Source organism: Sorex araneus, chromosome 5 (genome assembly GCF_027595985.1).
Source record: "Sorex araneus isolate mSorAra2 chromosome 5, mSorAra2.pri, whole genome shotgun sequence".
NCBI lineage: Eukaryota > Metazoa > Chordata > Mammalia > Eulipotyphla > Soricidae > Sorex > Sorex araneus.
In genome coordinates, this window is record NC_073306.1 from 6426640 (window position 1) to 6444409 (window position 17770).

The 17770-nt window shown below is 38.8% G+C and overlaps 1 protein-coding gene across 11 annotated transcripts in view; it reads right to left on the minus strand.

Moving 5' to 3' along the window:
• The window catches only part of LRRC7 (leucine rich repeat containing 7), a 625380-nt gene that overhangs the window by 102597 nt on the left and 505013 nt on the right, over positions 1-17770 (minus strand). For 3 of the 11 annotated variants that reach the window (XM_055138674.1, XM_055138675.1, XM_055138678.1), the window contains exons 19-23: positions 17655-17766; positions 17261-17441; positions 13896-15582; positions 9560-9700; positions 1105-1224 (exon numbers count right to left, since the gene is read on the minus strand). In XM_055138674.1, coding sequence (XP_054994649.1) covers positions 1105-1224; positions 9560-9700; positions 13896-15582; positions 17261-17441; positions 17655-17766 — 2241 coding nt within the window. Of the gene's footprint in view, positions 1-1104; positions 1225-9559; positions 9701-13895; positions 15583-17260; positions 17442-17654; positions 17767-17770 lie in introns of those variants that run through there. The other 8 variants (XM_055138676.1, XM_055138677.1, XM_055138683.1 and 5 more) reach the window with 7 other exon arrangements.

Genomic DNA, 17770 nt, shown 5'->3' on the forward strand with positions numbered 1-17770 from the left:
TTATTATATATAATATAATAAAACATATAATTTATTATATAATATATAATAAATATATGTATATATATTTTTTCTAGAATATCCATCCTATCTCCTTCCAATATGGTGCACCTATGTTCTCCCAGATTGTAATTTTCTTTTTATCCCCTTCATGGTGCTATCACATGAGATTTTATAATGGCTTACTTTCACTCACCCTACCTCACTGGGCTAGGAGCTCTTGACGGTAAAATTGTCCTATCTTATTCTTTCTTGTTCCTTAATATCAACACATAGTGCTCTTGGCATATACTTGGTTCACTGTTGAATGATGCATAGATGAACACTTTTATGCCATTAGAAATGATGTTTCAATATTTTTGTGGACATACTGTTTCATTCTATGCTCATGGATTAAACCGTTGGTTGTAAATGTATGGCCTGAAACTGTAGGATGCAACTCAGCAGTAGAACTCTTGGATTGCATGTGTGAGACTCTGGGTTTGATCCCTGGCACCAAAACAACAACAACAACAACAATAATAACAAATCTCAACACAATTGCAATCCCTCCCCCCACCAATTATTTAAAGATTGCAACCGCCTGGACCATTCCGTTAAAGCCAAGAAAAGTAGACACAGACATGATATGTCGTAGGTGCTTGCAAACTAGTACTAGTATTTCGGGGTGGGGGGCTGGGGAGGTGGGGGGAAGGGGGGAGGTATATTATGATTCTTGGTGGTGGAATATGTGCACTGGTGAAGGGACGGGTGTTTGAGCATTGTATAACTGAGACTTAAACCTGAAAGCTTTGTAACTTTCCACATGGTGAACTAATAAAATTAAAAAAAAAAAACTAGTACTAGTATTTACAAAGAGGCAGTGGGATGTTGTTTATAAAAATTCATTACCAACTCTGAACGTTTACCATTGCTCACTTTTCATTCTTTACCATGCTCTTAGATTTAATCTCTCTGTGGTATAGACAGTATATATGTATATAAATTCTAAACTTATTACAAAAATGACATTCTGACACAAGCTATGAACAACATATTATAATGAATATGCAAGAATTATACACAAGAATCATGCTCTGTGTCATTCATGTGACATTTGGTTACCTTTTTAGTCATGGTGTCTGGAGGTACATCCCGTCTCCCAAGAGGATAAGGATTCCATTGGCCACTAGGAGATACATCTTCTTGTCCATTGTCTAAAATGTTGCTTTGTTGGGACGGGGTCTATTGCAAAAATGGTATGGCATTCTTTAGTGATGTAATAGAAGTTTACCATAGTTTTCTGAAAAGAGCCCTTAATGATTATATTACAGTTAATTTTGTTTAATAGCAGAAAACACATAGTCTAAACTGGAAATATTATTATAACTATTTACTCTATAATAATTCTAATTTGGCAGCTTTTTTAGAAGCAGTGAGAAATATAATTAAAAATATCTTAGAGTTATTTACTGAATTTCAAAGAAAATTTAGATTATTTACAGTACCTACTTACAGCAATCAGAATAAAATAGCTAAAAACATAGCTAAAAAACCTAAAATAGCTAAAAAATAGCTAAAATTTGTTCGCTTCTTTAGTATGATCTTAACATTCTGAATATAGATACAAACAATATCATATATAGTAGATTGCTTTCAATATTCCAAATCATCACCTGAAATAAAATTTTATATGGCTGTGTTGGTTCTGGAAGATTATACCTTGTGCTAATCCAAAGTAGTGTTAATACCAGCGTAACGCAAGACTTATAGTACTATAACATTCTGTACCAACAAGTTTTAAACAAAGATTAAAGCAACATGAAAAAGATTATATTATTAGAATCATGATACAATTGTATCATGATTGATTTTAACTAAACTTATATAGCAGAATAGAATCAAACTCTTATTTGATTACTCCTATTGTGTTTTAATAAATAATAACCATCTTTATGATTAATATTAGCTATTATGAAGGATGTCCATTTGCTGACTGCCCTGAATAACAGTGAGTAATTACCTCCGTCAGGAAGATGACCCCTAGCGGTGGGATGTAGTAGTGATATATTTTCCCTCGAAACATTTTTGCAAGGGTCTTGCCTCTCTGACCTACAGTCTATACAGTTATTGCTTGATTTCCTGGGGATTTCTTATGCGGGTGAGATATGCTCAGTGTCCCCTATGCTATTCTAGAAGCATGTTTTGCGGGTCTCTGCTGACAAATGTAGCCAGGTGAAGAGAGTCTATGTGTAGCTCTATTTCAAGGGTTGTCCTTTAACCTTCAAGGAAAAGCTGAACCATTCTCTTTATAGTAAGATTCATCTGTTCAAATGAGGGGTCCCAATTTGTCTTCCTTCAAAAACACCTGTCGAAACATGTCATCTGCTTTCTGACTGCACACATCGTAAAGCAAACTCCACAGAACATTTTAAGATGGGATTTTATTAATAATTAGACGATGTTTTCCTAAGGTCTAATGGCTTTAATGAAAAGTAAAGCACACGGTCCACTTTTCTTCTGGTGTTCTTGGGCCACGTGAATTACTTTTTCATGAATGTATCAGAAAGTGTAAAAAAAATTATAAAAGCTATTGAACTGAAACATAGAAATAAATTTACTTGTGTGGGTTTGAAAACTCAAATGCAAATACCATATTTAAAGTACCTCATAGTTAAATATAACTAGAGAGTTTCGTGATACTTATTGACTGTGAATCATTAATTTTTTTAGTCTGTACCACTTCCGAACTAATATGCTTGCATTTGCTTACACACTTTCCTCCTTGGTGTTAAAATTTGACACATCAAATTATTAAAACTAAGCAGCAAAATGATTTTGCAGGATAGGCACTACTGACATTTAAAATTCATGCCTTTTTCTGTCTTGGTTTCTTTGCCAATAAAGTTGGATAGTAAAGATGTCTCTCTGGGGCTGGTATTCGTACAACAAAGGTTTCTGAGAAGTACCAGAATTTGTTATGGGTGTCTCTTTTCTCTCCTTTCTCCTCTCCTTTAGATGTCTACTTCCTCCACTAAATTTGCTTCAACTGCCCTATCCTAGTCACAGAAAACAGCTGGGAATTGCAAAATTCTCTTTGGCATGAAAAAGGCTAAAATCTCTGCATCAAAATCCGAATGGTGTATTCTCTGCGAGCGTAGCAATAACTCTTTTTAAAATTAGAATTAACTGTGGCTCCAATTCCTCTATTTCAAAAGAGCCAAAGAGAACAAACACATGCAGACACATGGAAAAAATACTTTCACCAGACAGAAAAATGAAAGGAATTTTCTAAAAAGCAATTTCCTTTGTTAATTAAAAAAAAACCCCAACATCCTGGCCTTTTTGTTTTTCTGAAGCAAGACACCCTAGGGGTGGTTTTAAAGTTTGAAGAAAAAGACCAGCTGAATAGTTTATTAATATTGGGATGCAGTGGTTCAAAAGAGATTTTATATTAGGTTCAAGGTTCTTTCTCTAAAGAAGCATAGTTATTTACCAAAAACCTCTGTACTATTGATAAAATGCTTCTGAAATATTCCACTACAGTTGCTTAGCAATGAAAATCCTATAAAAGATGAGAAACAACTGGACAAATCTAAAAAAAAAAAGCAATGAAGTTATCACTGCTGAAAGTAATTTTTCAGAGACAATAACCAAATTGATGATTAGCTACCCACCCAGTTATTTTCTAGAACCATATTCGAGGTATTTTCTTTAGCTATTTTGATATGGTACACTGAGTATTTTCTCAGCAAACAGCCAATTAAAGATAAAAGACATGGAGAACTATCATAGTGCACCATCACCTAAGTTTCCAAATGGGCATTCTTTAATATTTCAAAGAATCTTTCAGAGAAAACAGTGTGATTTAGCAAATAATCAGACATTAAATTGGTAAAGAAATGCAGAATGATGGCAGAAGTGTCGCTTAACATGCCTCATCTCCAAGATGGCTGTGTGCATTTGTAAACAACATTAATTTTAATTGCTGTGAATGATCAAAAGTGTCTATTCATTTCTGATCATGCTGTGACAAAAATGTGCATTAGTATGTGCATCCTAGATGCGTCTAGTGTGTCTGTGTTCTGTGTTCATGTATGTGTGTGTTCATGCACATGTGTATATATCCATATGTGAGCATATGGACATACACACATATACTAGGATTTGCACATAGGAGTAAACAAGTTTAGCTAATCCAGAAGCCTTGCTTTTGTCTGCTAACTCTTGAGTGCCCTGTATTTTTTTTTTCTGGGAAAATTAACTGAGATTGGGATTAGAATTTGTTTTTTAGGTAGGGGTGGCACACAGTTATAGTAGCAGAGCACATAAATTGTATCTGTGAGTCTGGGTTCAATCCCTTGCATTCTCGCCCACTTCCAAATACAATGGCATTTTATAAAGGTTGGGCTCTTTCCTCTCAAAGATTCTTTATTTTGCTTTGTCACTGGTAGTTAGTTCACAAAGGGTACACCCAGGGATTTGATAAATGACTTAAAAACAAATTTCCCCAAGGTATTTCCAGTGAAATTATTGCTATGTTACTTTTTGTATGGACCTCTTAAAAAAAGTAGGCAAATAAATACAAGTATATGCCCAGCTTGGATTCTAAATGACTACGCTTTCATTAGGTTCTAGTCTGAAGTGGCTAAAACAATTTCCAGATGGTTTTTAAGCCACTCTTTCACTTTCATGGTGAGGAAATATATGAGGAAGTATTATTGTTATTATTTTGGTGATTTTGGCCACTTTCTATGGGGATTTATGTAAATTTACAGGCAGACTTCCTTGTCTTTTGATTTTTCCCTCCCATAATTAGAGGGGCAAGCAATTTCTTCTTGAGGGCCAGGGAAACAATAACCCGGGGATTAAAATCAATAGGAACTATAGGCATAAGTGCCCCTACAAGCTTCATAAATCTTGCTTTGCTTTCTACAGGAAAGAAACTGTCATCAACTGGGTGACCTTTTGGAACGAGGGTGAATAAATGCATAGCAAATGTTGCTTCTATCTGATCCTAAGTCCTTGCATAGATCCAGTAGGAAAATACAGCTGGAAATTGAAAAAAAAAAAGTGTTGGTGCAAATGTTGCTATCTAAATGTCTCTTGTTAAAAATAAAAAATGGGCAAGATCATGATCAACTCATAAATCTGACAATGAGGCTATCTCCTGGGAAAATTACATGGAATGGAGATTGAATATATATTTCCATAAAGTTAGCTTCTCTTTGCCTGAAATGGTAATTGATTTTTATGTCTGTTAAATACATCATTCTCACGTTTCTTGAATACATCATTGAACAGTAGGTTCCCTGATATTATGGTGCTAAAAGTTCAAAAAAAAGAACAAGGAAACAGTGACCAATTTCTCCCATGTAGAGGAGACAACACTAGCTAGACTGGCAGCCAGATAGCTGCAGATAGGGAGATGGAAAAGTCTGCCATCTCTTCCCCAGCCCTACTTGGCTTGAAACTGCACTAGTACAAACAATTAGCTTGTGGTCTGGGGGGGGGGGCATGCCCTTTGGTCTTTCTCTACTACGAAGCAAATGTCTTAGTAATAGTGAGTGCCCAGAAAATGCAAGGAGATCTTAAAGAGCACAACAAAACTACTAACATTATTTAAATTAATTAAGAGAGCACTGTCTCTGGAGCACAGAGGGGCCATTTTGGGCCATGCTGCTGTGCTTTGGATTCACTATTCTACTGGCATATTCTTCGATCCACTCCATGACATTTGGATCGTTGTGAAGATGATGTGAGATAATCATGTACACAAAAGAGCTTTACCAAGACTAAATCAGGATCTAGGAAACGTCAGGTTGTATAAACGTTTGAGAAGGCATCATCACAGAGCAGAAAACAGTAGGCACATGGGTGCCAGATGGAGTCAGACTCAAATTCGACCTACCACTGTGCTCGGAGCAGCGATTACAGTAGTTTAGCAGTCAAAACAGAGGTGAGTTCTTGTAGGTCACCCAAGACGCCCAGCTTCTCCTCCAGGTTGGAGGGCAAATCCTCCCAGATGGGGCGTTTGGGAGGGTTGTATACGAAGGCATGTGTGAAGTACCAGGTTGCTAAAATATGATCATTAATCCTCATCTTTACCCTTCTCCTATAGAAATATCTATTTATCCTCCCACTAATCTGGAGAATAAAAGCTGTCGTTTGCACGGACACTTTGCAATGCTGTCTTTCTCTCTGATAACATAAAATTTCAAGACAGTAACTAAGCTGTTACAACAGAACACATCCAAAGAAGCACACGGAACCATTAATAACGTCCTAGAAATTTGCTTTCAATGCTTTTTGGAGAGGCAGTGGACAAATGACAAATGGAGAAATCAAGGAATGATATGAATAAATGAATAAATAGAAGAGAAGAATCTGAAGATATCTGGCTTCTAGATGTCTTAAAAATTCTGGTTATAAGTACTATAATTTTTAAGGAAATTTAATAGACAATAAGTAAAAATAAAAGGAATTTAAAGTAATTAAATGGGTTTATTATTATATTGGTTTACATTCTATTAATATTATAAAAAGTATAGAAAATTACCAAAGAAAATGTAAGTTCTGTTTATAGTATAGAAAGTTTATACTATGTATGGCTTTTAATTTATGAAAACTATACAATGCTTAATCTAAAATATATTAAATATAAGACTAGGATTTAGACAATAATACAGTGGGGAGGGCATTTGCTTTGCACGCAGCCAACCTGGGTTCCCAATATCCCCCCATGCACCACCAGGAGAAATTCCTGAGTGCAGAGCCAGGAGTAACCCCTGAACATCGCTGAGTGTGACCCAAAAAGCAGAAAAAAAAAGAGATTAGACAAGTTCAAAACTCAGCAGTAGTGGGAGTCTTTATATCTATTCACTGTAAATATTTTAAGTTCAGTCTTCAGTCATAGTCTTCTACTAAATTGGTTATAAGTCTTTGAGAAATAAAATTGAGCAAAAAAGAATTAACTTATATTTTGGTCCTCTAATAAAATCCCAAGCCAAAGGCAGTTGACTGACTTAGCCCTCAGCACCAACAGTGTTTCCTTCAGTGAGAAGAATGGAGAGGGGGAAATACGGCCTCACGTGAGGAGATGGAGAGAGAGGTACGGCCTCACGTGAGGAGGTCAAGGGAGCGGTACGGACACACATGGGGAGATCACATAAGGGTACAGCATCTCTTCTTTGGAATCTTAACTTGTGGTTGTGGAAACAACCACGGAAGAGAGAGCTCTAGACTGGAGTCCCAGGAGAAGGGGCTGGAAAATTTTTGTTTTGTTTTGGGGCCACAGCCAGGAAGTGACGCTCAGGAGTTATTCCTGGCTCTGCACTTTGGAATATATCCTGGTGTTGCTCGGGGGACTATATAGAATGCTGGAGGTTGAACCTGGGTTGACCCTGTGCAAGGCAACCCTATCCCCTATATTATTGCTCTGGCCGGAAGCTGGAGGATTCCTGAAACTGACCAAGCATCCGGTGTTAGCCTACCTGAGACGCTTCCTGCGGTAGCAGGATGGCAGACAAGTTGCATACACAGAATTTACAGATCTTAAATAGATTTTTGGGTCATAAAATCTTTGGGGAGATAATGGAATATTGCCCAGTCTGTGTTCCTTTTTTATCCTTTGCTTACTCTTCCTTTTTATTTTTATTTACTTTTTGGTGTGGACAATAAAGTCTTTGTAGATGATTTGTTGGAGATGGAATCTTTCCATATTTGACTTATTCTTGGTTTGCAGTTAAATGTAGCTTCCAAGGAAAAATTTTTTTAATGGAAGCTGAATGTCTCCCAGTGTTTGCAACTGCAATATTTCCTGGAGCTATTGAAGTAGTTAATGAATCTATTGGCTGGGATATCCAAAACTATATCAGAAAATCAATACAGCAATACAGAGTATTTAATATTTACTGGGTGAATGAATTTGAGAAACATAGTTTCAAGTATATTGACAAGTCTGACAATGACACTTGTCTTACTGTCTAGATTGGTGAGTAAATAGGGCAGAAAGTTAGGTAAAATGAGGTAAAATCATATGCAATATAATTTTAAAGATGCAAACAATAATTTCCTTCGCACCAAGATCTCTCTAAACTTACTGAATTTGAAATTTTATCACTTTTCCTTAATTGCTATTTAATTGCCATACCTTTCCCACCGATATCTACATAATCTGCGGGATGTCAGATATTTCTCAATGCAAATGTATTTTAAAGCCATTTTGAAATCTCCCTAGTCCTGCCTGATTCTGAGTGTGCTGCTAATAATTTAGTGCCTTAACACTAACTGGCCATCAATGGAATATTTCCATCACATTGACAAACACACAAATCAGGGTCTTGTTTTTCTCCTCTGGGAGAGAGAGACCCATGCATTACTGATTTACTGAGGACAGGAAAACAATATCCAAAAGTTCTCACTATAATGAACTTTTTGTTTTCCATATGATTGGGAGTGGTGAAAAAGCTGCAGATACAAAAGTCTTTTTGATTTTATTACCTACTCAGAATAGGAAGCAAACTATGCAGAGTTAAGGATTGTTATTAAGACTAATTTGACAATAAAACATAAATTTGAGGTCGTCTGATCTTCATTTTATTGGAATGGTAGTTTGCCCCATAAGCTCATTAATTTCAGAGAGAGAGAAGCATTTGGAAGCTACTGACATTCAGCTATCCCTACTCGCATTCCTTTTCCATAAAAACTTACTAGGCTAATAGCTATATTAATAATAGAGTCATAATGACATATTGTGTGAAAATGACTCATTAGTCTCCACTGAAATGTAACTAAAAAGACATTAATCAATTTAACCAGGTAATGAGGGCATGGCCAGTTTTGCCTCAATAAAGCAAGCGGAAACATTCCTTTGTCAATGAAATGCTTCGTAACAGTGTATTTCTTTTCAGAGGAGCCTGCACTAGTTAGAACCATGTGATGGTACAACGGTGCCATTACCCTCTGATGAGAAACAATTTGTGAGTTAACCACAAATGTTTCTCCTGCTTCACTTCTGTTAAAGTTTTCCATGAAGAAAGTAGGCTGCAGAAGCATTTGGCCAAACACTGAATTTTCATTCCAATAGGACTCCACGTCTTTTCCCAAGGAATCCATTAAAATCCAATCATATAAGAGCTCATTGGATTTTCTGACTAATTTTCTATTTCCTAAATATCCTCAAAAAAATGCTTCAGCAAGAAAAGATAGGTTAGCTTCCCGAAGGATAAAAAAACAAGTTAAAAAAAAAACAACAAAAAAAGAAGCCATAAATATCTGCATAAAAGAAAATAAAGCAAAGAGAAAAAGAAAATGAAAATGAATAATAAGAGAAATAATCTCCCAAACAACACAAAAGTTATGTACCTGCTCAATCCAAAAAGCAAAGCTGATTAGCAAGAACCTGATCATCAGTCTAGCTCTAAGGGTTCAGTTAGCCGATGAGCAGGTGGGGTCCGCACTGTGTGCCCGGGTGCCGTGGGCGAACTTGTGAGTCTAAGCAGGGCTCAGGTACAGTAAGGGAACAAACAACGTTCATTGGCTTTGGTATGCTGACACATGTAGGGCAGTCCATACTTACTTTCTGAAGAGGTAGTTCTTGTAGATCAAATTTAGACTTAGTCTGCAAGTTTAATGTCATGCTTCTGCCTGCATGCATTGCTGAAATACCTCCATAGGGCAGCATGCCAAGGTTAACTGTGTTGTGTTTGTAAGCAGCATTCTGAGTAGAGGAAATAATCATGTGACAGGGTATGAACACATGCTCAACAAACTCTTACATGAACAGGTTTAAATCGATAACATTTAACTTTCAGCGGGCACACAGTAACTCTCCTTTTTCAACATGCACTTGATCAGACAGAAGCATACGGTCAACAGGGTTAGTTATGCACATCATGAGAGAACCATCCAGAACTACAGAAAAGACAAAAGCAAAGAAGAAACATATTGGTTCACATTTGCTGCTAACTCCAAGGTGTGAAATTTGCCTCTTGAATGTTCTCTGCACAGTAACTTTGGACAAATGATGTTCCTTTATGGCAGTCTAGTTCTTTTAAAGTTTCAAACAGTGAGCTCTTATTTAAGATGAATTTTGTCAGCTGCAAATGTCCTGATCCCTTTCAAAATGTGATAGTCACATATAAATACTAGTTTTAAATTCTGTCTTAAAATTAAGGGGCTACCATGATAAAGTCCAAAATTCTCCTTTAGTTTTTATTTTGCGGGAATTATTGCAGTAACTTATGAAGAGAGGATTGGAGGAAATGATTCAATCTGACCACTGGTTGATAGAACTTATTAATTTAGTGAGTCAATCAACTAAGTTAGCATATGGTTCCAATATTCTAAAATTGCATTTGAAGCTGGAGAAATGTCATCATAAAGCTAAAGGGACTACATTTTAAGCTATTAATGTTATTGATCTATATACCTAAATTACTATAGGACATTCTGGTGATATTCAGCTGTTTTTCAATAAGTGCCACTGAGGCTATTTCAAGTATCCTTTAAAATAATTCTCATTTTGGAAAAATAAATCTACAGACATCGACTTAGCACATTGATAAAAACAAATAAAAACCAATAAATATTATTGAACACTGGCAACTGTTCAGTTCTAAGGGCATTACTTACAAAGTGATGATTTTAATTTAATTTAATTTATTTTTTCTGTTTTGTTTTGTTTTGTGACTATACCCAAATGGTGCTCAGGGGTTACTCCTGCCTCTGTGTTTAGATGGTGCTTGAGGGACCATATGGGATATCAGAAATCCAACGCAGTCAGCAGCATGCAAGGCAAATCCCCTGTCTGTTGTACTATTTCTCTGGTCCCAAAGCAACAATTTTCTTAGCATCAAAGTTTCACTGAACTCAACAGAAAGACTCCTGATGGTGTACCTGTCTACCCAAGGTATTATGGACCTCTAATTATTTCATCTAGAGAATTTGGCTTCATCTATACCTTGCTTGTCACTGTGCCCCAGCTAAGGGGGACACTGAGCATTTTAGTCTTAGGATTTTGCTTGAGGGATGCTTTAAACTTTACTATCCCATAAAACTGGCACTGTCTTAGCTCCAATGGAGGGGAAGTGGTCCCAGAAAAATGGTTTCATGTTTTAAATTCTCTTCCTCACAAGGAGGCCCAGTGGCGAAGTGAGCCTGGTGGTGACTCTAGAGGAGAAACAAGCATGCCTGGAGCTGCTTCTTCCAAGTCAATCATGAGAACTGACTTTTACCAGTGTTTCGTTGGCTTGTTAAGCTGCTACAACATCCAGGTCCCTAGGCAGTTAGCTGTCATCAATGGGAACTGAACAAGATCTTACAGGTTCTAGTGGGATTCTTTGATCTACAGGGTTTGAATGGATGGACTGACTGGGAAGGGAGCATAGAACTTTCTGGTATAGGCTTCCTTGGAATAGAAATTTAAGGAGCACCAGTAAAAACCAGTTTTATAGAACAAAGCTGGGACTGAGATGACGATCTTCAATACATCTTTTTGAGTAGCTGGAAAGTTTTCAGTAAGATAAATAATAATGCTGAATAATACTACTTCAGGAACTTAAGTAGAAAGGGGAAGAAACAATATATTTGGGGAGAAGGAGAGAAAAAGCTTCCAAGATTCTATGGTTTGAAGCTATTTTTTTCCCTTCAAATTAAATGGAAAACTATTGGATATTGTTCTGACATTGTTAGATCAGTGCCATTGATCTGATAAATCGAAGGTAGGCCAAGGGAATTCTGAACAAAGGGGGTGTATGGAGACAAAAAAGGGGAGGTATCGTCACAGCAATGGAAAATACATATGATTTCTTTGTGTTATCTGGACTTGGAGATAGACAGAATGGCCTCCCTACGTCTGCTGATTCAAATCCCCAGTCTTAGTTTTCTCCTTCAAAATTCTTGCTCCAACTAAAGGATTTCCTTATTTTTCAGTTGCTGCGAAAGATCTAAGAAGAAAAACCACTTATCAGGGAAACTGGAAAGAAATAATAGTAGCAAATGCTTAGAATTTTGCCTTTCCTTCATCATGCTTTGTTCTTAGTCACTTCTCAAATCACCAATTGCAGCATAGAAGCTCCCCAAAGCTTCTTATAACCTTTCTTGAGTAATTAATCTGACTCTCTTACACACGGCCGTGTCTACACAAGGCCAGACTTCTCAATCTGTATTGCATTCTTTGGCCTCAATATTTATGCCTCCCAAGTCGTTTATATGGAGGATGGTTGGGAGGTAAGGCCTGCGTAACTATTAACCAGATGACAGCCAGTCACGAAGCTTTTCTGGTTTGTTTTTGGGCCATACCCAGTGGTGCTCAGGGCTCTGAGCTTGGTGGGCCTTCAGGCCCCCCATATAGAATGCTGGGGATTGAATCAGACTTGGCTGCATGCAAAGTAAGTGCCCTACCTGCTGTACTATCTCTCTAGCCTAAGTCATGAGACTTTGACAAGATTCCTTTCAGCGGGCTGAGCATGCCTCTTTGAAGCAGACATTCTGATACTGCACAACCTAATTCCACGTTGAGAAATGATCACCCACACCCATGTTGATGGGCTGACTCTTTCCTTAAAAATAATTGTTTCCTTGTCATGTAGACATGACCTATAAAAATATCACTGCTTAAAAAATGTACCAGTTTCCCAATTGACATTGTCTTTACACCTGAAAAATGAGAACAGAGACCCCCTTTTCACAAAAAAGAACTGTAAAGATTTTATGGATAATGCAGTCCAGTGCAGTGCACTAAAGCTACCGAGGATACTCAGTGATAGTCAAGTAATCATAATTCTTCTTTTTCTTTTTTGAGTTTTGGGCCATACCCAGTGGTGCTCAGGGATTACTCCTGACTATGTACTCAGGAATTATTCCTGGCAGTGTTCGGGGTACCATGTGGAGTGCCAGAGATAGAACCTGGGTTGGCCGTGTACAAGTGTGCAAGGCCTTGACCCTACCTGCTATACTACCTCTTTCACTCCTTCTCCCCGTAATAATCATACTTCTTGAAAATAAAATACAGATATCTTTTAGAGAGCTATTGACAGGCAGTGAAAGGTAATTTTTTTATAATTGACTTTTTGTTTTCTCTTCTCTGTCCTCAATCTCTATACATTCCATGATTTACTATGACTCACTTTTTAACCAAATTTGGATTAATTTAAATTTTTTGCTGTACTATATACACTAATTTGCATACATTTGTAGTCTTCACAAAGACATCATCTGTTTTTCTTGTCTATATGATTTGAATTCAGAGATTCCCCCTTATGCAAAACCAACATTCTAAATGGCAGGATTTATTTTATTAAGTAAAATAATAAGGAGGAGAATGTTCAATCTCTGCTCATTTTTTTTTGTTTGTTTCTTGCTGGGAAGATTATTACTCATTAGAAGTAATAACTTTAGTAGTCCCACAGCAGTTACTCTATGCAAATTTTATAAACAAATTAGGCTAGACTTTAATGTAAGTGAGTCCATGCAGAAAGGGGTAAAATGTGCACTTTTTATAGATTCAATAAAAATCATACTTCTTGGTCACTGGAGAGCAGTTTTGTGTCTTACGAGAGGTATTTTGCCTTAATGGCAAGGAAGCAATTGAAACACCATCCTGTATAATAGAGACAAATTCATTCTCGCAAGATTTCAGTTAGGCTTGAGTAATCATGCCACCTACTGACACGGAATCTGGAAGAGCATGAAACAATACCCGTTAAAAAAAAACAAAACAAAACCAAACCAACCCCCCCACCCCCCAATGAAAACGGTTATGATTCATTTCCCCACAACACCAAGGTCAATCCAGTGCTGCCCCTCTACCCGGTTCATGTAGTTCATGCTCCGCTACATGTGCTGAGAAGTGGCAAGAGAACGGAACACTCAAGGCAGGTGGAGAGATTCTAACAGAGAAAGGCCAAACATACCCTGTCTAACCTTCTAGCTTCTATATGTCTAAGCAGCTGTTGTCTCCAGTCTGCAGGCATTTTCCCACAGCTCTCCTCCCCCTTCACAGGGCCGGGCCTTGTCTTTATATCACTGTTATCTGATGGCTTGTCACCATAGTTACCCAAGGTATAGTCAGATGGTATTTTCTCCAAAAGAGCTGCCATAGTCGGCCTAGCTGAAACTGGCCTGGTCTGGGAGGCCCCGTAACTCTCTGTGCTGTAGCTTCTGGCCGACAGTGGCCTCCTCTGGGTGAGGTTTTTAACTGGAAAACTTCCCGCCTGAGCTTTCACTTCTTGGTAGGAAGGGTGTTCGTCTTCATACCTGCCATTCCTCTTGAGGAACTGGGACTCAGTCACTGAGACGCTGCCCTGGCGATCCAGGCCTGCCCTGTAGGCCGGCCGGCCGTAGCGGTCGGCTGGAGGCAGCTCGTGGGCCTCGCTGACCCTGCGGTACATGGCCATCTCCGTGGAGCTGGCCAGCGAGTCGGCCCTTCTCAAGAAGCCTGCCCGGGGCCCCTGGCCAGCCAGCTGGGCGTTGACCAGCGCCTCCTCGTTGACAGAAGGCTGAGAGAAGGAGAACACTTGCTCCACGGGCGGGTAGCCCCGGTAGGCCCTGGGGCTGACCAGGTCCTTGGCCAGGTTCTTGCCGGCCTGCGGCCCGTACTCGGAGTTGTGTTGGAAGGCGGGAGGGATCCTCTTGTCGGCTTTCACTTCCACGGCTCCTTGGGGGTTGAAGCTTTGGTCAAACTGATAGACTTTTTTGGTCATGGACGCCTTGGGGGGCGGTGGCCCTTTGCTGGTCCCGTAGGTGAGGAGCTCGTCGTCCAGCATGGGTACCGACTGGCTGCGAGACATGCTGGACATCCCGTGATGCTCCGGCCCCAGCATCTTCTCGGCTCGCTCGTGGCTGCCCAAGTGGTCGCTCCCCGCCACGTAGTTCTCCAGCGGGATGTTATAGACCTTGTAGGTCCCGATGTCGATCTCATCGATGCTCTGGGATTTTTTGAACTTGCTGGACTTGATGTCCTTCATGAGCGGGGAGAGCCTCTCTGTGCTTTTGCTAATGGAAATGACACCTTTGGAAGATTCTGGGCGGCAGTGCATTTGGGAAAAGACATTACCAAGACTCCTGTTGGGATTGGAATCGTGATACTCCCAGGGGACTCCCGGAGAGAAAGGACTGGGTATCTCGGTGGACTCTTTCAGATGCTCTTTTCTTTCAGGCAACGGGCTGGTGGTGGGAGTAATCTCTAATTTGGAAGGGAAAGCGGTCCTGTCTTCAAAAGGACTAGGGGTCCTGGTCCAGTTCTGCCAAGGATTGGAAGGAGGCACTTCTGTTTCTGGGGTATGTCTGTGTGTCGACTGCTCAAGTTCCAGGGGGACCCCGACAATCCTCTCCTGCCTGATCAGAGGTCTGCGTCCGTGAGAAGAAGATGTGCTTCTTGATTTGGAGCTCAGGAGAGGGTTACTGTTGGCATCGCCACCGGCGGCCTCCTCAGAGACAAACCCAGTGTTGTCGTAATGGGAGCCATCAGTCCAGTTGTCAGTGAAAGCCTCAGTCATGGGCAGCCGCTCAGGACGCTGTGGTAGATTCCCTGGGGGAACAGCCTCCCGCTGACTGAGTAATGGCTTTGAGTCAAGAGGCTGTGGGAAAGGTGGCGCAATCCTGCGGACACAAAGGGAACAAGAAACGTGAAGACGTGGAAGAGCGAGAGGCATTGCCGTCAAGAACAGAGCAGGCCAGAAGACCATGGTCCTGGGTTGACCTGGTCATCAGCACTTCACTGATGGCTACAAAAGCAGCTTTATGCGTCATGACCAAAAAAATTCCACCCACTCCCTGGCTCTAACTTTTCTTTCTTCCTAGTACACATCAGCTCCTAACACTTCATTGCATTTACTTACCCACAACAGTTTTTGTGTATCGTCTTGTTACCTCTCTGTTACATCAACTCACCAAGGCAGAGTTTGTTGTTGTTTTTTCTCATTAGGCCTGACTCTCAGTAAATTTTTAATATAAACTTGTGGAATGAATGGGTGAAGAAAAGAAAATATGGGTCTTTAGTACTTTTCCTGAAATCTGTTCTGGTAACTCGATTCCTCAATTCCTGGCTTCCATCCCTGAAAATTCTTCTTTTCTAAATAAATTTGCCAAACTATTGGTTGAGTGTGTCTTTCTTATAAATGTTGAGTGTATGCAATGGACCCATTTTGCTTCAAGTGACCTTTATTTGAAGGTCAGGTAGTATAAACATTAACTTCATTATTATAGAAAATGAATTCATGTATAGTCTTTTGTTCATATATATTTTACTATATTACATTAAGACTTTCCATCATTGGCATGTTTAGACAAAGAGCCACTGTATTTCTAGAAAGTGGCCATTTTTTGGTTTACTTTAAACTGTTTGCACATTAATAAGATTGAATTACATGTCTTTTATTAGTGAGACTTTCAAATGCTCTTGCAAATTGTAAAAAGTACACGTAGAAGGTATCTTTAAAAAGCACAAAAAAATCCAAGCTTATGTCAGAGATAATGAATTCACAAATAAAAAAAGTTAAGGTTTTTATTCTGGCCATGAATGAATAGAAAGGTTAAACATTAATTATCCCTAATACGTAAAAAATAGTGATAATTAAAAATGAGTATATATGAATAAACTCCTATATGTCATATGATAATCTTATTGCAGTTTGTGGTTCTATAGCAACCAGTTATAAAACAAAGGAACCAGAAGTGAACATGTATTACCTGCTTACTCAAATCATTTTTATTATACTGTATATTTGTCCATTAGTAAATGGAAGTAATATAGAGTAGAATCCATTTTGGAAAAACTAAATAATTTTGCTTCATCATAAATTTTCCATGTGGTGATAAAATGATGTTGCTGACAGCACTACAAATTTTATTGAATAGTTAGTTTGTGCTGGGCACAGAAGGGCTTTATATGTATTTTCATTTAATCCTTAACACCATTTGGGAAAATAAAATACCTACATGCATCACAAACAGGGATTGACAAACACACTTTTTTTTTCAGTTTTGGACAAACGCAACTTTTGATTTTCAATCTTTAAAACATTGTGTCCTGTCATCTTCACCTAAAACATCCTCACCTATAAGTCTCTGACCATACCTTCCTCCAACAATGGTTTTGCTCTGTGAAACATATTCAACCACCCTTAGAAATCCCAGGCTACCTTTGCTCACCTTTCCTTCTGTCATCTACGCCACTCATGAGTTGATTACTATTCTAAAATAAATAAAATTTCATTTTTCAAAATGTGCCCCCCGTGAGCACTCTTTGGGAATGGAAAAGAGGGAATTCCAAACACACCTGTTACCCCACAAAGAATTATGGACTGCATCTTTAGCTGTTGTCTGCAAGGACCCCACTTTAACCCGGGTGTTAGAGGATCCTGAGGAAGCCTGGGAGGGCGAGTAGTCTGAGTAAGTGCCTGAGGAAACACTGTTATTCAGACAGTGAGTTTTGTCAACTTCAGACTCATCAGTTGATTCTGAAACGTAAAGGGGAAATTATTATAATGCAATGAACAGTGGCATTTATAAACAGAAAAGCAGGTATGAGAAACAGCATAGGGGTTAATGTTAGAAATATGTAATATTGGTAAAATACTCCTAGGGACTATGGGGCATCATGATTTACAACTGGTGGTTTGTCATGCACATGCATTTGTGGCATATTGTCCACGTCAGGTTCACGATGTTACCTTTTTTGTCCTTCCCTAGCAGAACAAGTTTGGGTGGGTACAGAGGGGTCTCAGCTAATGAAGGGTGAAGTTCCCCAATCCTCATTTCATTAGCTGGATGAACAAAAGAATCCTGA